A 24,373-nucleotide genomic window follows, 5' to 3' on the forward strand; every position below is an offset into this window, starting at 1 on the left:
AGCAAATTTAAGTGAAGAAACATGGCGGTCAGGTGCAGCATCAAGATGTTTTCAGTGACCTGAAGCAACTTGGAGGAGCTTGGAAAGTGAGAGGTACGGAATGATGCAGATTGCGAGAGACTGTATGAATCGGCAAACTAACCGAAATAAGGAGAACAAGGACAGAAGTTCAGAGTTCTTTGGGGATCTGAAATGGTCACTTCTGTTACTCTTCCAAACAGCAATAGTTTAAAGACCAGTTTAAAGGAAGGTTGAAGATCCCCTTACATTGATGCAAGACCAATTGCATGCCAAGAAGCTTTATCAAGCAGCGGGCTGAAGATAATTGTAAAGCAGATGACGTAGCCCCCTTTTTTTGATCAAATGCAGGCAATTCCATTCAAGTGATGCATCATCTGCTTTTGATTGCTACGAAGCTGACAAATGAGCAGGGCCAAGCAGAGGCAAGCAGTCTGAGCACACAAGACCTGAAGGAGGGCAGATTACCATTCTGTGACTGCGTAAGGGGCAATTCACAGAGAATATGAATAGGGCCTCCTTGTAGATGTTCTGTGAAACCTGCCTGGGAGAAGCACTGTAAGGAGACGCTTCAAATTGTTTTGGCCTGCTATCATTTAAAACAATGCACAATACTCTTGTGAAGGGCCCAGGGTGGCCATAAAACTCGACAAGCAGAAGAGCATCAACTAGGATGTGTTTTAACTCTAGATTAAAACACGGAAATCTAGCATTGTCATGCTACAAGAGGATACATGCAATTGCAGAGGAAATCAGATGCATCTACATGCTGGGCCAAGCAGAAAATAATTAAAGAAGAATAAAGGATGGACTTGTAAACAGCATCCTTTAGAGCTCCCACACACCTGACAGGTTGTTGAAGTGGATCACTTTAGGCAGGGGTGGCCAACCTATCGTGCTCCAAATGTTAATGGACTACAATTCCCATCAGCCCCTGACAGCATGGCCAATGGCAGGGGCTGCTGGGAATTGTAATCCATGAACATCTGGAGCACCATAGGTTGACCACCCCTAACTTAAGGCCAAATTTAAAGTTGAGGGAGTCTCTAAAACTCCAGTTGAGAGTTCATTTATTGCTTTTTAAAAAGTGAGGGTTTAGATTTCCAGGAAATCAGATGGTTACATTTCTCCCCCACCCCTTCCACATGCTGAAGCTCTAGCGACAGGCAAACTGGAGAGAAAGAATGGAGTGAAGACCTGAGTGTAAAGAATTAGCTGGACAAACCATTTAATTTGACTTACGTGAAGATGTGTTTGTTCCTTTTGTCAAGACTGGTATTGTGTTGGTGGGTTCTGCAAAACAAAACAAGAATCAGCAGTATTTACCTGGTGGTGCCATCCCGTTGCCAAGTGTGCAAAAAAACTTGTTTTGAAGGATGTAATCCCAACATCTAATACAAATCAGCAGAGATAATCGCTATAACTGGCCTCAAATGTTTGGAAGAACCTTGTTTCACCAGAAAAGTGAAATGTTTGGCAGCCATTGGTTGAAGAAAGGACCAGTTCCTCTTGGGTGAGCGAGATTCCTGTTTCTACGAGCCCGCCATTTCCTTTACAGAATAATATCGGGTAACATCTGGGGCAGGATTAATATTACATTTCACACAAGTAAACATTGTGTGCTTCAGCAAACTGGGCTCCAGTGAATGATTCAGCAGAAATAACGATCAGGAAAAAAACACCGCTCTTGGTGTCTGTTTTCAGAGAAGAAACTACTATTAGTGCCATATCAGGATGCACAAAAACTTCAATTAATCCATGAGCTGAACGCACACCACCATGTAGTACATGGAGTGTCTTGGCAGAGTCTCCTGCTGTAAGTAATACCGCATTCTTGAGAGAAGGCTGGGATTGTTCGTCTCACAAAATAACTTTTATTTATCTGGGTCAAAGGATAGCCTTTCAGTTCATTTCTCTCCACGGGACTTCATTGAGAATTTTTGTGGTGTGTATAAAGATGTGCATGTGTCAACATCATAGCTCTCTTATGCACTTCGGCACAGAATATGAGAAAACACCTGGACCGTCTCATTACAGGACGTCTCGTGATCACTCTGACATGGAATTATGAGAACAAGAATAAGAAGCCTCAAACACTTGAAGAGGTGACGATAATAAGACTGTTAGAACAAGACAGCTATGCAGATGATAATCCGTTCCTTGGGCCTTCCAAAGCTCTTTCAAACCACTGAATTTTCCATGCCACAGGAAGCCACCAATTGTTCACACAGAATGTTTGTTGACTTTTATCCAACGTACACTTTTCAGAGTTCCTAGACAAGTGTAGAACTCTTGTTTTCCGTTCTCAAGTTGAGTGTGAGTTTGCTTGTAAGTTCACATGGAGTTTTGCTGGGAAAAGATGCAGGACATGAGAAAGCAAATACGATGATTTCCCTCCTCACCCCAGGGAACCCCTTTTAGACAAAGAATCAAAAAGATGCCGCCTTCTTTGCATTTTATAAAATATTTTCAGTGCATGTTTAACCAACCGTGTATATTTTTACTCGATTCCACAAATTTAATCCCTTCCCCTCCCAGTTCTTAATTGTAGCAAAGTTTCTTGCATAAATGTTAAGGCTTCCTTAGGACACTTCTCTGGTTTTCACCTTCTTTGCACTGACAAAACATGACATCCAGTTTTCTTGAACACCATTTTGGGCAGTGTAAAATAAAAAGCCCAGGTGAGGTGAGGTTGAAGAACCTGGCAATGTGAATTTTCTCAGTTTTTAAAGATACAAAGTTTTGCAACTGAGCTGCCCAAACAGTCTTTTTAAAATCACGACAGGGAGGAATGAAAGTACCTGTAATCAATTAGACAGTTCCGAAACAATATTTCTTTTCCCTCTTAGGGAACAATGTTCCACCTGGAAATGGTATCGGTGGGAGGGGAGCAATTTCATAATGGTTTCTTAAGACTCCATATAAAGAGATGCAACAGTGGAGGTGGTTTCATTAAATCCAATGCATCCTAGATGCAGATGAGGAATCTTGCTTGCAGATATATTATTTTAAAACAATTCAGAAAAAAAGTAGGCAGTCACTACCAAGCAATGTTGGTACGACTACAACAAAGTGATTAAGAGTATTCAGTACAGGAATTAAGAGGTAGCAGAATGGAAGCCCTCAACTCAACACTCATCTACAAAGTCACTGGGCAGCATTATTCAAGATAATATCATCTAAATTATGGGCTACTGCAAAGATCACTGAGCTGTACTATCAGCGCCACAGAATCCAAAGTGCTCAAATGCAAGTTAAAGGTCATGTATATTCTTAAGTTAGGAACCACTGTCGATTATAATTATCAGTTCACTTTGCAGCTGGTGCAAAAGGCACTGTTCCAACAAAGATAAGATTTTGGCTTCATCAAAGGAAAACAGGAACCCAGATAAACAGAAAACAGGAAGAAGTTGCTTGAGGAATTGTAATGTTTGCTCCAGTGCTTGCCAAAGACAGATGGCAACAAGATTTCTGGAAGAGATACAGTTGCCTTCTACAGATTCTCAGACTGGAAGGAATAAGACTTGGAGATCCACTATCTCTTTTCAAATGAAAAACACTGCAAAGTTCAGTGTAGGAAATGGGAAATCTTTGCCCATGCATCTTCCCCCTTCTCAGGTAAAATGCTGAGTGGAATTTCATGAGAAAATGAGAAAACAGAGACCAAAGATGGTCTCTGTAGCCCAACAAATCCTTTGAAAGATTCAGCCACTGGCTGCATCTTAAATTTAATCCTTTGTTCTTATGCACTGACTTCACTGGTTATGAGACAGAAAAGTTCTTCGCTCACACAGGAAACTCAGCAGGCATGTCTCCTGGATCAAATTGTGGTCTGTTCAGGTCCTCAAATAGCCAAGTTTTTTTTGCTTTTGTTTTTAAACCAAGCTTCCATACTGGATGATGAATGATCGATAGTGAGGTTGCTGTAACAACTGCTCGGAAAGTTAGAATTATTTAGTAACTTCGTCACATTAGTCTTGAGGGGGAAAAGCTGTCCAATCACTTAACACATGTTAAGCAGGCATACAATATCTAGTCATATTAAGTCAGTTTTTGACCTCAGAACCGCTCAGCACAGCAAACCCAAACAATCCTTGCTTTATAACAGTTGGGAATGCAAAAAATTTTTAAAACCAAAAATTAAGAGACATGAGGCTTTAATTTACAATGTTAATAATTCATACTTGAAGTGATAGCTATGGAATCAACGGAGAAGGCCAAGTTCACGGAACTCAGCTAAGAGTCATGTAATGAGTTCAATGGAGCTAAATGGGTAGCTACTTCACCCCAACAGAACCTCTGATTTTTCTCAGCTCATTAGCCGTAGCCTATATGTTTCTAAACAACAAGGTTGGTGAAATATACAATTTCTGGCAACAGTTCAATCCAAAAGGAAAAATTTGCAAACAAATTAAGGGGTGGGAAACTGTAAAGTCTAACAATACATAATTGACTAAGGGTTTGAACAAAATGACAAAGAACTCTTAGCCAATTACTGTGCAGGACGCACAGGGATCCAAGCCCTGTGTGTCCTGAATGCCCACTGGCTGGTGCCAGGCTGCGGAGCAGTTGCTCCAAGGCCTGGAAAAGCCTTCCCCATCTTCCCTCCCCCCCGGGTCCCCCGCAGGCCAGCAAGGCCCTTCCCCCCAGCACCTCCTCCTGCCCTCCAGCTGTGATTTGATGGCACTTACCACTAAAGATGTATTTATTTTCTTGGGCCTTTAGGAGAGCAATTTTTCCTTTTCCTCCCACCCACCAATTATGTGGGGTTCCTGCATCTTTGAGATGATAACACTGAGGTGTAGATTTAATATCCACTGCTTTGTTTTGTTTTAATCTTCTGCTGTTTTAATGTTTCTGTAAATTTGATATTTTTACTGGGATTTGTTAAAGTCATATTGTTAACTAATCCAGGAACCAGCATTTTGGCTGAGGGACATGCTAAAAATACTTACATAAATACAAATTAATAATAGCTTATTGAGGATTTGCTATTTGACGAAACCTAATGGCTGCCTTATACCATCCATGATAAATTTCGTACTTGACACCATGATTTTGTACAAGCCACTTGTCATGCCCCCAGAGACACCCACACTATTTTTCTTATTTAAGCCTCAGTTGTACCCTTAGTCAGAATGGGTTTAGTTGCCTTTTGTACAGCATTCTGTGGGAGGGAATTTTAGTTAGAGTCTGTCCCCTTTAAGAAGCCCTCTAGAGGCAAAGCACTATACACTATAGCATTCTTATTGGTTAGCAGTTTCTGTTTTACAGTCTGCTTTTAGTTCAGGTGTCTGGAGAAGGCTGGAGACAGCAATATCTCAGACATTTAAGGTATAAAAGATCCATGATATTTTAAGTAATCCGGTTTCAACAGAATTGCAAGGAAACAGAGTCCAAGTAGAGGACACCAGGAGATCTCAGAAGCAGTACAAGCAGCACAGACTTCCTCAGAAGCAGTTAAGGAAAGAGTTAATGTCTGCAAGTTCTTCAAACAATCTCCAGATGCTTCCAGCAGCACAAGTATTATTTTATTAGACAGACTTCATGGGAGGAATCAGAATCCTAAACTTTTAATATTGTTAAACCATTTTTGAATTGTTACTTATTTGTCTGTGGGCCTTACACTCTGTTCTGGCCAAGTGCAAGACACCTGATTTTTAGTTTGCTTGGGGAACAGAACACCACTGCAATAGTTCTATATCTACTTGTTAACATTTATCCAATATTTGTAAATGGAGGGATAGCAAAGAACTGAAATTGTGAATCCAGAGCCATAATATCAATTCACAGCTCCTATTCATCAGACCTGCAACACCTTGCCTAACATTTAAAATTGTCTCTAAATTAACTTCAGTGATTAAAACATCTTCAAATTTTAAAAATTGGAGAAGGTAAAGCAGCAAACATTTGACTGAATCCAGCACGACTCCCCTGAGAAAAAAATGTACATACATAATTACACATTGGGACAATATCCATGCATCTCTATTAATTCTTACACCACACAGAGTACAAAGAAAAATAAATGTTAGGAAAGAGAATCATGTATTTCTGATTCATACCAAAAGTCAAAAAGTTGAGGGAACTGGGAATTACAAAAGCTCAGAACCTCAAGAAATGAAATCTTTTATAAACAAGCCTAAATATAGATACTGATTTATTATGTTTGGCACATGTATCTGAAAATGTTGTTCTTAATTTACACAAAATGTTATCAGTGCCCTTCATTAATGTTTAATAAGATCCTTAAAATATGACAAAGCCCATATACCACAAAGGTGCAAGAATCTTTTGTAGAGGGGAAAAAAGCGACAAATTAGTTTGGAAAGGCAATTAGCATAATGTGCCCAAACCCCAGAGTTTGCTATTTATATTCCCACCCTCCTAAAGAACTTCATGCAGCCATTCTGACCTCAATTACTCTCGCCTAAGGAGGGCTGAATAGCAAAATAAAATTCTTTATAACAAGCATGCAGGAAAAGCTCTTGTAATGTTAAGAACAGAGAAAATAGGACCACTAAAAACACCAAATAAAAGTGGCTTTAAATATTTCTATGTACTGCTTTGATTGGATTTTAAATTATTATAGAACCTATTTTCAAGGTGACCCAGATGAAAAATTTATGGGTTTTTTTTCACCTCCATTAAGGCAACCACAACACAAAATTCCTCACTAAAAGTAATGAAATTTCCTAGAAGCAAACTTTAGCTGATAGTAAGACCAGCATAAGCATTACTAGTGTTTACAAAGAAAGAGAAGAGAAAACAAAACAAAACAAAACAGTTTAACTGATACAGAAAGAGGAGTGAATAGCAAAGAAAAAACTACTTTCAAATGTATGTTAACATGTGGCCAATGAATGTTTCACACCTGTGCTCTTAGTATGAAAACCCTGTACAACTGTTTCCTTTCTTGTTTCTGAACACAAGAAGCACTGTAAATGGGGGCATATCTACCTAAAATGGTCCCCCCCCCTCAGTTGTGTCCCAACCCCATCAGCAAGCAGGCTGAAGACCAGCAAGTGGGTCTTGCCCCCATTCACAATCTGCAGATGGAGACTGTGAATGGCGCAAGCTGGTTTGCTGAGTCCACTCCCCTTCACATGGAGGGCGAGTGTGGAACTGTGTGGAGGGAGGGGAATGAACAGGGCAAATCAGCTCACCCTACCTCCTCTCCACATGTTGGGTGAAAGGATGGCCCCATGCCCGAACTACACATGCAGCGGGGAGTAGCAGGGCCTGGCTGCTCTGGAGCCTACAGTGCTATAATGCTGGCTCAGCCCCAAGCTCCGCCTCCAGTCAGAGCTGGGGGAAGGGCAGAGTCAACAGTCAAGAGCAGCAGACTTCTGTATGAGCTTGGCTGAGGCTAGGCTTGGATACAGCTCTAAGCTGCAGTCCAAGCCCAGTCTACGTTGGGCTCAAACAGGCCCTTGCTGCTCCCACATCCATGTGGAAATCGGGTGTGGCACACCTGACCTTCACATGGAGATGGGAGCAGGGTAAGCCGGACTGGCCTCGTCTGCAATCTGCACATGTAGGGTGAGCCCTGCTTGCTGATCTTCAACTGCACTCCTGGGAAGTGTGCTCCCCAGAAGTGGTGCCTAGGGCTCCAGATCCCCCTGTACCCCCTAGAGATGCTAATTGCAAAATCTCAGCTTTTCACGTCTAGAGGACAAGGTGAAAGAAACCATATTCTCTAAAAAAACTGGACAGGAAATATCAGACTAGTGAAAAAGATCTCCACATTTTCAAAACATGACTTTAATAGATGACATGGTTAAGAAAAATAAAGTATAAAAATTTATTAAAAAGCAAATTCTGCCAGGGACTGAGTCACGGCTCTAATATTCCTACTACAACTATTGAATGCGAGTGGTTTAGAACAACTTCACTATGAAGAACTTTTACCCTTAGCTTTGCTGAAGAAAAACCCAGTCGTGTGATATTGGATAAACCCTTAACCTACTCATTTCTTAACATTATAAAATTCCTAAATTGTAAATTCTACTGCTACAATGGCTACTGGAAGTCTTTCATCAATTGATTCACTATGAAAGGTTTTCAATTATGGCTGAAACTATTCCTGGGGGATAACTAGTTCAATCCACTCATAGTATCACAATATCAAGTTTTCCCCACATTCACAGTACCAAGACAGTCCTCCAACTCATCTGGGTAATTATTAGGAGAAGACTGAACAAGTTACAGCCACATAATTCATTGTGTGGCAGAAGCATAGGTTCTTTTCAGATATGTACCCACAGTGCATTTGTTCTTAAGATGGAGTGCTTAACCAATGTTACGAACACACTGATTTTTTTCCCCTGCAACTTGTAATCAAAGTGTTTTCCTTAAGATAACGAAGGTTTTTATGCTTAGACAAGAAGATTAGTAAAATAATACAGGCCCACCTTGAAATATCTGCATTTATATTTGAGGTAGATTAGCATATTTCCCAATTATTCTGAAACTTTCAAAAGTATTCAGAACTGGACAGCCACACTCAATTACCTACAATTACCAAGATGAACTGACAAATTCAACGGAATTTGTTTGGGATTCTTTTGTTTCTTTAACTGAAAAAAGTAGAGTTTACAAAACCAGTAATAATAACAGAATAAAGACAAAAGAAAACTTACAATGTATTAAAATATATAAGGCAGAATGTTATTTGTAAATGTATTTCAGGATAACCACACTGCATCCTTCAGTGAAATTATATCACTAATTGTTTGCATTTCTCTGTCTTCTATTAAAATATAATAGCTGAGTTAGAAGAGATGTTTTACAATTTTGGCTGAATCAATTTCTTCCAACATGCTCCAATCCTCAATTAAACAGTGATCATAAACACTCAATCAAGTTCTATACCTCTATTGACAATCACACCTTTTAAATAACAAGAAGATAATTTTAGGAGCTCATGGAATCTGATATACCATCATAAGAACATAAGAACATAAGAACTAGCCTGCTGGATCAGACCAGAGTCCATCTAGTCCAGCATTCTGCTACTCGCAGGGGCCCACCAGGTGCCTTTGGGAGCTCACATGCAGGATGTGAAAGCAATGGCCTGCAGCTGCTGCTGCTGCTCCTGAGCACCTGGTCTGCTAAGGCATATGCAATCTGAGCTCAAGGAGGATCAAGATTGGTAGCCATAGATCGACTTCTCCTCCATAAATCTGTCCAAGCCCTTTTTAAAGCTATCCAGGTTAGTGGCCATCACCACCTCCTGTGGCAGCATATTCCAAACACCAATCACACGTTGCGTGAAGAAGTGTTTCCTTTTATTAGTCCTAATTCTTCCCCCCAGCATTTTCAATGAATGCCCCCTGGTTCTAGTATTGTGAGAAAGAGAGAAAAATTTCTCTCTGTCAACATTTTCTACCCCATGCATAATTTTATAGACTTCAATCATATCCCCCCTCAGACGTCTCCTCTCCAAACTAAAGAGTCCCAAACGCTGCAGCCTCTCCTCATAAGGAAGGTGCTCCAATCCTTCAATCATCCTCGTTGCCCTTCTCTGCACTTTTTCTATCTCTTCGATATCCTTTTTGAGATGTGGCGACCATATGAAATGGGTACTGCAATCCATGGGAGGTGGGGAAGGAAAGATGAAAAACAGAAGAAATCCTGGATGCTGTGCAGCCAACAGTGTTGTTGTCAACATTAATGGCTGCTGCAAAGTCATGGAAACAGAGATGTACTTGAGTGATGAGGAAACTATGAAGTATGTTGGCCTGATACCTCTGCATGGGACTCCCAAGCCCCAATTTGGCCACCCCAGTTCTAGAAGATGTGTCTATGAGCGTGAATGGGGTGGCATATGACAAGAGAAATGGGTTTAGGCATTTACACAGAACAGCAACTCTGCTGGAATTTTGAAACATATATTTTAGACGTTGGAATGAGCTCCCACACAAATTCTATGAACCTTTCCTCACTCTTTTAGCTGGAATGGAGTACAGGAATATCTTCATGCCCAAATATGTGCTCATTTATCTGAGTCATTACTTGAACCTATCATGTCTGGCTGAGTCTTGACTCTCTGGGACATCACCAGTAACTGGTAAAGCTATTCCAAGTGAGAAACTGTGCAGATTTATGAGCAAACAACTTCTTTATGTATGGGAACTGACTAAGTTTACAAGGGAAAAGAACAGTCTGCACAATCCATTATTTTGATACCTGTAAATCAGTAATCCAATATAACAATTAATACCATAACAGAGCTAGTTTTTGTGATTTTTTCCAGGTATTTCACATTTGTCCCATGTAGTTCACATTTTTTGCATTTCATCCTGAATAATAACTATCACTTCAGCAGTATATATCAAAATAATGCCTGGTTTGTCTTGTCACTCTAATAATGTATAAACTGGTGTAAAATTCCAGAATAGGGATATGGAAAGACAGCTGCTAATGATTTAATGTGTATATATGGTATGGTATTTCACTGCTGGAGCGAATAATGTATTTGGGGCTTCAGAGAATTCCAGGAAAGGGGAACAAAGTATTCTTCACATCTGAATTACAGATCTGCATATAACATGAGCACACACTGATACCCCTTCCCATTAATCGGAATGATACCTGCTGCCGCTTAAGTACATATACAGTGTTATTCTATAAAGAGTTGCTCCAGTCTAAGGCCCCTTCCTCACATGCAGAATAATGGACTTTCAATCCACTTTCAGTGCACTTTGCAGCTGTGCAGAATAGCAAAATCTACTTGCAATTGTGAAAGTGGATTGAAAGTGCATTATTCCACAAGTGTGGAAGGGGCCGGGGTCTACTGACTTCAACAGGCTTAGTCTAATTTTGCATTGGATTGAACAGTCAGAATGATGGCCCAATGAAATGTTCCATGCCGTACCCCAGCAAAAGACTACATATCATTATACTGACTAGGATGCTAGTGCCTTGTTTTCCTCACCTACTTGGTACATTTATGTAGCCTTTGAGTGCATTTGGACAAAAATTAATATCCTAAAAGAGAAACATCTTAATACAGCAACATTTCTGCTGGGATTTAATACAAAATGGAATTTCTAGTAACATGTCTGAATTCATCCACATAAAGTCTAGGGGACAATATGTTCTTACACACAAATAAGGGGGGGGGGGTGCCTCATAATTGAAAAAAAAAGTATTTCTATAAAGATTATACATACCGATGTAATAAACGGAAATTAATATATCTGAGTAGATAAGCAAAGTAGAATGAAGGTTTTGATATAAAAACTTCCTAGCTTGTAAAGTTCTTGGTCCCAATATCTGGTCCTCACAATCACAAATCTAAGCTTCAAGATAATATAATTCTCAGCTCCCCCTAACCTTCATTCAATTAATCAGAACCATAGACCAGACAAGCATCATGTGTATTGAAAGACAGTTTTGTGGTTAAGCAGATGATTTGGAGACCAAGGAGGCATATGAAGATGATATGGGCTCACAACGCCAACTCCGCCAGTCTGCCTCCTTGTAACTTGGGAAAAAAAATACAAGTACACGTGGACAGGCTTGGGAGTTCTATTTACTCATTTGTCAAACACATTCAATACGATCAAGTGTTTAAAAATACATATTCTTCATAATTAAGCCTGATAAATTAGTGTACACCTGTACTACATACTAAGTTGGTCTGAAGCCTTTGGGAAGAGGGAGCCTTCTTAATGCAAGAATCATCAAATTAGTAAGGAAGGGAGTAGGGAAGATCCTCTCAGCAGAAGCTAGATATCATCTGGGTTGAGTTTGTCCTTTGCTTGAACATCATTAGCCAGAGCATGGTCCAGGATACAACCGAAAGGTCTTGTGTCTTTTAATCTCTAGCTTGCTGTCTGGAGCCTGCATTTGATAATTTGGCGGACTAGGACCAGCCAGGGATGTTTACGCTTTCCTTAATTATCTATCTTAAACTGTGATGTTTAAATTGCCAATTGTAATTATATTTTGGAATTTTCTGTATGTACTTCAGGTCCCTTTGGGGAAAAATGCCAAAATAAAAAATTTGTGCTATGCTAACTGTAAACTGTAGTTATGCTAAAGACCCATTAAATTATAATGCAGTAAGCCCAAGAATTTTCATTACAACTTAGTTTGGTGCCCCCAAGTAATTTTTCGTATGATCATTGAAAGAATTCTTCATTTCCAGTCAAAGAATGAACCATATCTTACCATTGGTGTTGGTAATGATACCAATCCGAGCTTTGGTGCTGTCATTCCCATATCTGTTGCTCGCTTTACACGTATATTCACCGGCATCAGCCAGTGAAGCTCTAGAAATGCGAAGTTCAGAGGACGTCCTAAAGAAAGCAGGACACAAAATATTGTAACACACACATTACAAACTAATGGCATTTTTACTTTGTTCATTAAGCAATACCAAAATGTAGGGAAAACAGGCCAATACAATAACCCCTTATTGTGGTCTCACTAACAAATAGGTATTTTAAAAGAACAGGAAAAATGGACAATTGAAAAGAATTTGGACTTTTCTGTCACAGAAATCAGTATACTTCCATTTTTTAGATGAATTATCTGAACAGGAGTCACTTTCTTCTTTAAAAATCTGCACATTGTGATCTGATGTCAGTGGTGGATTTCACTACAAAATTACTAAATAAATAAAAGATATCCAATCACTTAGGTTGCTCAGGCTTACAGTGAGAGGGTGATCTGACAGATATCAGGGAGAATTCTGTTTCTAGTCACAAGAGGGGTCAGAACAAGGAATGATGCTGAGAGCCTCACAGCAACATGTTTGGCAGGCGAATGCGCCATTTTTGATAGCTGCAAACCCACAGAGTCCTAGATGGCTGATCAGGTAGTTAAATATACCGGTGGGTAAAAAACTACAGCTCCCATAAGGCCATGCAAAAAGGCATATATGCAATCTTCAGCTGATCCAGAGAGATCAGAAACCGTTAATACAGATTAAAAAGTCAACAGTAAGACTTAAAAAAATTAAAGTGTTCATATATGACTAAGTATTTTTTGTTATATTTAGTTGTTATTTAAACAACTGATAATAGAGCAGTTTGGCAACAAAAGGTGTAAGGAGGAGAGTATTAACGGGCAGTATGCATAGAAAGTAACTCAGTGAATAGGTTTGAGCTACTTGCAAGAAACATAAACTACCTGCCAAACAATCAGTTCCCTGCTTGAGACAGGTGAGCCAGATTTGAACTGAACCAACCAGTGCCCAAGCATCCTAAGTTCTTTACACTAATAGGTCAAAGCAGGTCAGGTGATATATCATCTCCTTTTCAAACTTCTACTTTTCTTTTCCTTTCTCCATCCTTAGTTGTAGAAGCAGCCAGGGACACCTAATAACTGTGATTAGAATAATGTTGGAAAGCCCTCTCGTGAAGCATTACTCAGCGTGAACAAAGAATATATTCCAGCCAATGGAATATGGGCTAGGTTCAAAAACATTTAAAGCTCCTATAGGTGAGGCTTTTAGAAGGGTTTAGTCACGTGCTTCCAAAGTTTCTTCTAAATGATCAAAGAGGAACAAAAAGCTTTATAAAAGTTAAAACTGATTTTAAGGCTCCCAGATAGCCAAATTCTGAACTAAAGAGAAAATTTCTGCAAATATTAGTGAGATTACCACAATGAAGATTTATAGATCTTTCGCTTCTAAACGTTCTTCAGCACTAATAAGTGCCTCCTTTTCCTTTCTTTCTGGTGACCTACTGCTCCTTCCAGCTCTAGCTTGGAATCCATATGTTACTTTTCAGCTGTTTGTATGCTGTCCAAGTCATTATGCCCCAGCATGAATACTTGATGAATGAGAAAAAGAACCAAAAGAATAATACCAATACTTGGTGCCCATTCAGCCAGTTCTGTTTCCACAAACCAAACAGCTTGAAAAACAGGCACCTAAGGCGCCAAACCCAGATGGATTCAGCACTCCCCTACAAGACTGATCTCTCAATGACTCTGAAAGCCAACACTTATCCTTTCTTATAGCCCCCTTCACTATCTTGTTCCATCACAAAATCATAAAGATCTGCAGCAATCCTTTCTTTTCAAAATATAATCCTTCTCAAAGTGCTCTACGGGGAGTAAAAACTGAGAAAGGATTCCCATAAAACTGACAAAAACACATACCAATATATGTGCTGCCATCAGACAAAGATTGATTAATCAGTGCTCCAAAGGCAGGGGTTGAAAAAAAAATGCTCAGAGGCTATACCCATGCTACCATTGAAAAGGGATCAATTTGTACCAGTATTGAGGGAGATAAACTATCAAAAATGTGCCGTAGGCATTCAGGAACCAAAGGATCCAGTGTAACAGCCAGTTGGGGATACTGGTAACCCTCCACATAGAGTCTTCTACTTTATGACACACAGGAAAAACCACTGCACCGAGCAAACAAAGATGTGGAAACTAATGTGTCTTCTAGATATTGCTCCAGGAAGGAAACAAGAAATCTGAAGTGACTGGGGTATCAGAGAGAAAACATTTGTCTTTATAAAACTGTGGTCTCAAATCATTGTGTTTGTTCAGATTTCAGACTGTTATACTACATGGTTTACACTTGTCAATACATTTATCTCCTGCTTTCAACAAGCTCATGACAGAACATCCCATTTAATATTCACAAGGTGGGTATGGGCTTCTGGCATCTCACTTGGTGAAAGTCATCCTTAAACAGAGAATAGAACATGGGTGTCCCTGGGTCAAAGTCCAACTGTACCAATAAGGGTACGGTTCTGGTACCATATGCCTCCTCACCAGCAAAATATTTTGGAGTAGGAATAAGAGATAGGAGTAAGAATGGAGCAGATATCAGATTCAAGGGTAGGTATAAGAATTGGTTAAGCTCAGGAAATACCATTCTCCATGGTTTGACCTTCAAATTTCTCCTGAAAGGATGAGCGACATGAATAAGCTTTATCTCAGGAACAAATATTTTTCTTTTTCTTTTTTTTAAAAGCTAAAATGTCAACCTTGGGATATATAAAAGCACACAAAGAGATCTGAACCAGTAGTATGACATTCTTAAAGGCTCTTTTAAAATGATCTAATGATCTAAAAAAAAACCTCACCAAAACCTGAGGATGAAAATTCTTATCATTATTTCCATCACGAGCAGTTACAGGCAATCAAAACAGAATCTATGGTAACCAAGAATATATAGCTAAAAATTAATCACTTTGCTTGAAAAGAGTTTCAACCAAATGCAGTATTTAGACAGAGCCATTCATAGCAGGCATAAAGATGAAAGAAAGAACAGGATGCTAAAAACTGGCATTAAGAGATGTTATGATGGCTTTCCAGTTAAGAGGGCCACTTTTGGAATAGTCACCCAGAATACTTACCTGCTAGTAAGAATTAAAGTGAAGCCTATTACGCTGGGTAAAGCAGTGGCGTAGCTAGGGAAAATGGAGCCCGGGACAAAATCTGAGTTTTGCGCCCCCCACCCCGGCATATGGGCAGCGTCCTTCCCCCACCACGACCAAACAACATTTTTTTGCCCCAGGTCATCTTAAAGTCACTATCACATTATAGAACATGCCCCAACACACAAATCTGAACACACCCAGGGCTCCCTAGTTTAAACAACATTGAAAGTGATGCTATTTTTTGAAGGGGGGGAATCCACCCTGAAACAGCATCACTTTTAATGTTGTTTAAACTAGAGAGCCCAGATTCTCCTTTTAAATCCACCTTAAAGAGAGACTTTGGGCTCTCTAGTTTAAACAACATTGAAAGTGATGTTGTTTCAAGGTAGATTTCCCACCCATCCACCCCAAACAGCATCATTGTCAATGTTGGTTGTTGTGGGTTTTCTGGGCTGCGTGGCTATGGTCTGGTAGATCTTGTTCCTAATGTTTCACCTGCATCTGTGGCTGGTATCTTCAGAGGTGTATCACAGAGAGAAGTCTGTTATACACTGTGTCCAGACTTCTCTTATAACAGACTTCTCTCTGTGATACACCTCTGAAGCCAGCCACAGATTCAGGTGAAACATTAGGAACAAGATCTACCAGACCACAGCCACGCAGCCCAGAAAACCCACAACAACCAACATTGACAATGATGCTGTTTGGGGTGGATGGGTGGGAAATCTACCTTGAAACAGCATCACTTTCAATGTTGTTTAAACATTAGGAACAAGATCTACCAGACCACGGCCACACAGTCTGTAAAACCCACAACAAGCAGTTGAATCTGGCTGTGAAAGCCTTCAACAATACTTTCAATGGTTTTTTTAATGTAGGGAACCTAGATTCTCCCTTTAAATCCACTCCAAAGGGGTAGATTTAAAGAGAGAACCCGGGGGAAATTTGAGGGTGCCTGTCAGGAGAGCAATGTTTAAGCTAACAGTACCAAAATTTTAGGCTATCTTCAAGAGACTCTCCTGATGAAACCACCCAGGTTTCGTGAAGTTTGGTTCAGGGGGTCCAAAGTTATGGACCTTCAAAAGGGTAGCCCCATCTACCATTAGCTCCCATTGGAAACAATGGGGGATGGAGCACTCCTTTTGGGGGTCCATAACTTTGGACCCCCTGAACCAACCTTCACCAAACCTGGGTGGTATCAGAAGGAGACTATCCTTATGATACCACCTAGGTTTAGTGAAGTTTGATTCAGAGGGTCCAAAGTTATGGACCCTCAAAATGATAGGCCCATCTACTATTAGCTCCCATTGGAAACAATGGAGGATGGGGTCACCCCCTTTGGGGGTCCATAACTTTGGACCCCCTGAACCAAACTTGGCTGGTATCATCAGGAGAGTCACCTGACGATAGCCAGAAATTTTGGTGCCTCTAGCCTAAAAACTGCACCCCCTGCAGGCCAAAATTGAAAAATACAGTAAAAAATACAGAAAGCCACAAATGAACCTGCAATTTTTGCGCCCACCACAAGGTGGCGCCCGGGGCACTTGTCCCCGGATGTCCTCATGGTAGCTACGCCTGTGGGGTAAAGTGATAGGGCACAATACACTTCCTCAGCAGTTTCACAGTTTCAATGTCCCACGAAGTTGCAGTAGCACTAATAAATGATACAGGGAATTCTGCTACAAAGGATGGTTGGGTGATAAGAACATGGGATTTACCTAGCAGTACTTTTGGCCTTTTAAGGCTGCAGCTTTTAGAAGGATTTCAAATGGCTTTTTTTCTAACTCCCTCAACAATTAGTTTGGATTAAATCAACCACGTGTTTACAGTAGCCACATATACACTTAATTTTGGATTTTAAGTGGTCAACAAATCAATAACCTTGTTTTGTACATATGTGTGTGTCTGGGGGAAGAAATCATGTTTCTTCGTAAAAGACACACCAACTTTGATACAACAGTAAGCACGCCACCCAAAGCAAAACTGATGTTTTAATTAAGGTGGTGTTGTAGAAATAACGGGGCAGAGAAGATTTATTTTTCTGAGAGCAAATTTCACCTTCTCAAGGAAACAGCTTGGAGAATAATGAATACCAACAAGAAGGGCTTTATGAGAAATCATGGTGTGACGTAACCCCCCCCCCCCCCCCCTTAGAAGTGATAGTTCAACAATTGCTATCTCCTTATTCTGATCGAAAGAAAGATTGAATCACTTGGTATATCTCTCGACTCGCTTTTCCCGCTATCTAGTTCAGAATCCTACAACTTGTTAAAACAAAAATTGTTGGAAAGCGAATGGATTAATTTATTTAGGGCTGCTATGAAAACTTGTTCACCCTTACATCTTTCAATACCCCTATATCAAAACAGGATGGCTCCCTATTTGTATTTTTTGACTAATCCAATGCAGAGAAGAGCCCTAACACTTGCTCGCTTCAATGTTTTCCCCTCCGCTTTATTGCGTGGTAGATTTAACAACTTGGAAATGAGCAAAAGGGTATGCTCTTGTGGTGAACAACAAATTGAAACATTGGCACATCAACTGCTTTGCTGCCCTAAATCTGTTAAATCAGATCAAAATATTCCAATATTCTTTCTAGGATACCTAGTGAAATGGGAGAATCAGGTAGACTTCCTTTCCTTCTGGACAATTCTGACAATGAAACTTGTGAATTGGTAGCACAATTTTTACTGGAGGTGATGCACAATCAATAATTTATATTCTATCTTAAACCTTTGTATTTGTATACCTTTTATCTCAGGTTTTTTATTGTGTTATGATTATTGTTATGCCAAATAAAGGCGTATTATTATTATTATTATTATTATTATTATTATTATTATTATTATTATTATTATTATTATCTCCTTATTCTTGAGAAGCTCTTCATCTGTACACAGCCTTAGGGAGATTTCACAAACTATGAATCTGAGAACGACACGTGAAAATCTCACATAGCACCTTTGCCTATTCCCTCCAGTCCGTGCAATACGTGTTTAGGGCTAAAAGTGGCAGTTTTGTACTGGTCACCAAAGCAGCAAAATAGCTCCAGAAGTAAAGAGCGCTCCCCAGATGCAAAGAAAAATGCAGCACCCCCCTTTGATTAAAAAATGGCGGGAAACCCAAAACATGGCTAGCAAGAGGACCGAACAGGTGTGCTGCCTCATGCTGAGCCCTTCAGGGAAGGGCGGGTTATAAATCAAAGAGCCCTTTGGGGATGAGGCGGCCTATAAAATCAAATCAAATAAATAAAATATAATAAATAAAATATAAAATAAAAATAAATGCTACCGGGGAATTCTGGCAACAGAAAGGCAAACAGGTGGAAGTCTTTACTCTGCACACTGCGTGGCTGAATTTGAACACTTTACTCACAGAACTGCAAAGATGAGAAAGTGGAATTTTTGAGGAACAGAAACCCCGAGCTCTAGTTGTATCAGGAAATTTACCTACAATCCTGTTGGGAGGGGGAAGTGAAGAGGACATTGGTTCCTCCTCCTAAACAAGAGCGCATTAAGCAAATTACCACACAATGTCACAAAGCTGGGAAATGAGGTCTGTGAAGTGGGATTCATGCACCGATTTCAATTTTTCATTTTGAAGAGAATTTTCCTATAGAGATGCTATTAGTCTATGTGTGCATATGTGTGGGCGTAAGAGTAATCAGCTTCCCTATCCTCCCAATTTATTTATACCTCTTGGCTCAAGGTGGCAATAAAAAGAAACTGCCCTTTAAGACTGTCAAATTGATGAGCTTGGATTCTGTGAGGGCAAATTTGTGCTGTCATGGCCTGATCCTAAGTGTTAAATACAATCTGAGAAGTTCAGCAAACTTCCCCTCCTGAGAACGCTAATTCCGGCACAGAGTAGTAGATGGAGAACACGCTCAACAGTGCTATAGGACAATATCCCTTAAAATTGAAAAGCTTAGCATCAGGCCTTCATTAGACCATGGAATTAAAGTAGCTTGCTCTCCTCCTATCCCTCATACCCAAGGGCAGCACTAATGAGAATTTTTGATGCAAGATTGAGAAGCTGAGTCCTGGAGCTTGATAGGGAAAGCTGCCTCTAAAAGTATAAATATGTAGCAATGCAGAGCTACAGGGGAAAATCTGTAAATTCACAATGCACCTTGGTGAAAGTTGATGCTAATCAGTCAGAATGCTGATGGAAGAGGGGGAAGGGAGAATCCGCTTAGCTAAAAATCAGAAAAATGTCAGTTACTTTTCCCTAGGCCAAAGTTTTCAAATGTTACCCACATCAAAAAAAAAAAAAAAGCCTGTTCTTTCTTTGCTTCTGGCTCAAACCAGACACAAGCAAAAGTGTCCAGGGTTCCCAATAACTAAACTGTTTTGCTGCTCTGAGGCACAGGAGAGATTCAAGCATTTGGTGGAATTATAAAGTAGTTCGGTTGTCCTTAATACTCCCAGATACACAGGCTAACCCCTGGTTTTCTCTGATTGAAAATAAAATTGTATCTATCGGTTTGTCTCTCGAATCACTCTACTCTCTTTCCTGCTCAGAAGCGTACAAGCTACTCAAAGACCATCTCTTAGATTGGGAATTTGCTGAACTGTATCTAGCAGTTAAAAGAACTTGCTCTCCCACACAATTTTTAATTCCATTTGAGCAGGGTCGTATGGCCCACTACTTATATTTTCTAACTAACCCCTGCTCAAGGAGAGCCTTCACAATTGCTAGATTCAATGTCATGCCATCTGCCTTACTACATGGCAGGTTTAATAACCTGGAAAAATCTAAAAGGTTGTGTAGCTGTAATTCTAAGGTAGTTGAAACATTGGCTCACCAGCTATTACATTGCACTAAATTTGCTAAAATTAGATCTAAATATGTCAATCTACATCCTCTCTTCCAATCTGAGTTAACAGATTCGATTAGATTATTTCTCTTGTTGAACAATTCTGATTCTGTTTTTTGTGAAGAGGTTGCAAGCTTTGTTATGGAAATAATTCAGAGCCAGTAATAATATGTATATATCTGAGGTTATCCTTTTTGCTTTTTAAAATTTTTATGTTTGCTGTGTTTTGTTATTGTTGTTCTATGTATGCCAATAAAGGCTTTGCTTTGCTTGCTATTTCGGTTGTGTGTAGCAACATGATCCAATCAGAATGGTACGAGCAGTCATCGTTTTTAAAGGAGGCTTTTTTGGAAAGCTTCAGTGGCTTGAACTTAACTCTAAAACTTGTGGTTTTTTAATGTTCTTCCTTCAGTGAGCCCTCCTCATGCTAATTTGGCTTCTGAGGAAGCCCTAGTAATCTGGCAGGGAGACTCTGTTTCTTGCAGAGAGTACTAAAGGTGCACCCCATGTTTATCTAGGACACTACCAACACCAGAGATAGGCCCCTTCCACACATGCAGAATAATGCACTTTCAATCCACTTTCATAATTGTTTGCAAGTGGATTTTGCTACTCCACACAGTCAAATCCAGCGGTAAAGTGCATTGAAAGTGGATTGAAAGTTCATTATTCTGCATGTGAGGAAGGAACCATAGCCAATTGGGTGTGTGTGTGTGTGTCAAGTGACGCAGTGAGGCTGAACATGGCACAGAAAGATGCACAGTGATGGGTAAATTGTCTTTTGGGAAAGTTTCCCAAAAGCCGCAGGACAGGTAGGTTGCCCGGACATGGGGGGAGGGAAGGCGCCTTGGAGCCGCTGCCGTGCGAGCTGCCATTTTCCAAAAACCTCGCTGGGGAAGTGAGGTTGGAAAACGGCGACTTCGCGCTGCTCAGGCAGAGCGAGGGCGGCGCGGCTGCGAAGCAGCTGCATCCCCGTGCGAACGGCTTCCTGGGGACGGCGTTTTTGCCGTCCCCGGGGCGCTGTATTCCGCCCGTGCGGAAAGGGCCTGTGATAGACTTCAGCAGAACCCAGAGTTCTCTGGAGTATAGTTTGAAAATAATTTGGTTTTTTTTTTAAAGGGACATTCAGATACTTGATATTAGGCATCAAATTCATGGTACTGGGCACTGGAGACAGAGTACCTAATACCAAAATTCTTTGGTTAGATGTCTGATTGTAGAAAATGCACACACCTGCCTTAGATGTTATGAACTAAATTTACACAAGTCCACAGTGGCTCTCAGTGAACAGCACTGGTTCAAAGACAGAAAAGAAAATGAGAGCCAATGTTTCACCTTCAAAATAATTCTTGTTGAATATGAATTTCAAAGCAACCTGACTTCTCCAAAGGATTTGTTACCTCTCTGGGACAGTTCAACTAATTTTGGGTTCACAAGGTGATATGCCACAGGTGAAGAAGTCTCTGTCGACTGTTCCTACATTACAAAACCCTTAAAAATTATTTTGTCACAATCAATCAGGCCAGGTTTGTGGTTTAGCTCTGGGAGATTCTCTTCCCAATTCATCTGTCACTACCTTTAAGGCAATGACAGATGAAGACAATGTAGCAGGGATAATTTATCCTTCAAGGTTCTGGCATTTAGCTGGAAAAAAACTCAAAAAGGGGGGTGCATAATGCCAAGTGGTTAAATGCTTTCTTTGATTTTGGATGCTTTTTGAGCTTTCCAGATGTTATATTTTCTAGGGAAGCTAGAGAAACTCCACTCCTCCTCACAGCTACACAAAACACCAAACAAAACCAGCAAGATTTGCATGAGAACGGGGGGAAACACATCTCCCTCGATCCAGCGTCAGGCAAAACTCATAAAAATACGTCATGGTTTGCGTCTGAAGTCTACAAAGCTGGGATGTCAGATACCTTTGAAGACTTCTCAAAAATTTCAACAGTTATAAAATACAGAAGACAAGACTGGAGTCAACTGTTCAGTGATGCATCAATGGCACGAGTTACCTCTTTGCTTCTGGTCCCAATTGGAAGTGTTGGTTATTTGTTACCTATAAACCTTTTACAGTCTGGACCTCTTAAACCTAGCAAACAGCATCCCTGGTAATACTCTCAAATGCCAGCAAAGCACTCTAGACAACCTTCTCTTCAGGGTGCCCTCTCTTGGGACAGACCTTAGAGAAAAACTTAGGCACCAGCTTTTTCTGTGTTTTACCTCTCCAGAATGGATAAGGAGGTTGCTTTCACTTGCTGCATTTAGGGAGATCTGTAAAATTATTTTATTTCTGAGGGGACTGGATGGAAGGTAAACTGCATTAGCAGATCTGTCTGCATGTTTAATCACATGTGTGTATAGTTTTATGGTACTCTGTGGTATTGTTTTGGTATCCTCGCAGCATGTTGTTGCCTTGAGTTTAAAGAGATAAGGATAGATTTCGATATTTTAAATAATCCAATATCATTTTAACAAAATGATAAACTATCTATTTTCTTCCAGGCTGAAACTCTTTCCCTTTAGGCAAAGAACACTCTTTCCCTACCACCCATAAGAGCCCATCACTGGAAGAAGGACAGTCTCAGCCAACTCACTTCTCTTCTTGGCCAATTTTCATGTTGTGTTTTTTTCATAAAATGTCACAGTGTTTTGGATATTATAATTCATTTTCAATGGGACTAATCTCTGTTGAATTTGTATTCAACAAATTCAGAATTTAATTTGGCATCACATCAGCGAGTCAGTGACCCACACGAGGTTACCTATGTATTTATAACATTTACATTACATGATGTCAAGCAAACTCTTACGAGGCAATCTGTGTTCATTTTCGGAGCAAAGCCAATAGTAAAATAATAAAAATGAAACCAACAAAATAAATAAAAATTAACAGCATAAACTCACAATAAAAAGACAGAGGGACAGACAGCTTAGATTATGGGTGTTTAATCAAAAAAGGGCAAGGATAATGAATAAAATAGTTTATATGACAATGAAATATATGGGTTGGGGTATTCCAAAACTGCAAGAATATTTTGATGCATTTCAAATCAAGAGTTTGATGGGAATAAAAGAAGACAAAGTAGAGAAATTTGAAAACGAGATAAATGGAGGCGTTGGTAGATTTGGGATGTATACAAATGATATGAAAAGAGAAAAACAAGCTGTAATAGGGCCAAGGAAGGTGGCATTCAAAATATGGGAGAAATGGAGAGTGAAATGGATGCCAGGCATTCTGGACGGGCACCTTTGGCAAGCGTGGTCGGAAATGAAGGAGGGAAGGCAAGAGGGAATTTGAAGAGGAAAGGGTTTAAAATTGTAGCAAATTTATTTAATGAAAGAGGAGAAGTTATGAATTTGCAAAATGTTATAGATGCAGGGGGAATGGGGAATTGTCTGGTGTTGAGAGGTATATGGGAAAGAATAAAGGTTTCAAGAATAAAAGGGGAGTCCATAATGGGGAAGTGTTTAGAAAGGCATGAAAAAGGAAAAGAGAAAATGTTAGGTGTCTTATATAAATATATGATAGAGGACAAGGAATTTATTATTAGAGTCTTGAATAAAAAATGGGAGTATGACGGGTCCACAGATGATAATAAAATGGGGAAATTGTTGAAAAGTATAAATAATATAAAAATTGAAAAATATCTGGAACTGGAAAGAAAAGTGATATTAAAATGGTATAGAATTCCAAAGCAACTGGCATATATGATCAGGTGTCTCAGCACAAAATGTTGGCATTTTGGGGATAAAGAAGCATTTTATTTGCATATGTGGCTTGAATGCAAAGATTTGGAAAAATTCTGGAAAAGGGTATTGATGTATATTGAGAAATTTGGGAAAGTTAAAATAGAAATAAATAAAGATTTATTGCTTATGGGTATAATGGATGATAGCAGAGTAGATAAAAGACAAAGATCACTGTATAAAATAATGATAAGAGCTGTACATGCAGTTATAGCGTTGGGTTGGAAGGATAAGAAAGTGTGGACAATACAGAAATGGTTAGATTACATTTGGGAACAAGTACAGTTAGAAATCTTTGAAATAATGTCAAGGAACCAACTATGGCAGGATAGACAAAATGAAATTATGAAGATATGGACTTTATATGTGGACTGGATGAGAGGAGTTGGAGTTAAAGGAGAAAGATGGGAGAAGAGGCTGGAAAGAAGGA

General features: G+C 39.8%; 1 protein-coding gene across 4 annotated transcripts in view; it reads right to left on the reverse strand.

Annotated features, from left to right (window-relative positions):
* NRG1 (neuregulin 1) overlaps positions 1-24,373 on the reverse strand; it is a 438,532-nt gene that overhangs the window by 184,803 nt on the left and 229,356 nt on the right. For 2 of the 4 annotated variants that reach the window (XM_048502956.1, XM_048502955.1), the window contains exons 3-4: positions 12,199-12,326; positions 1,261-1,311 (exon numbers count right to left, since the gene is read on the reverse strand). In XM_048502956.1, coding sequence (XP_048358913.1) covers positions 1,261-1,311; positions 12,199-12,326 — 179 coding nt within the window. The remainder of the gene's footprint in view (positions 1-1,260; positions 1,312-12,198; positions 12,327-24,373) is intronic. The other 2 variants (XM_048502953.1, XM_048502954.1) reach the window with 1 other exon arrangement.

This window comes from Sphaerodactylus townsendi, linkage group LG07 (assembly GCF_021028975.2).
Source record: "Sphaerodactylus townsendi isolate TG3544 linkage group LG07, MPM_Stown_v2.3, whole genome shotgun sequence".
NCBI classification, from domain to species: domain Eukaryota; kingdom Metazoa; phylum Chordata; class Lepidosauria; order Squamata; family Sphaerodactylidae; genus Sphaerodactylus; species Sphaerodactylus townsendi.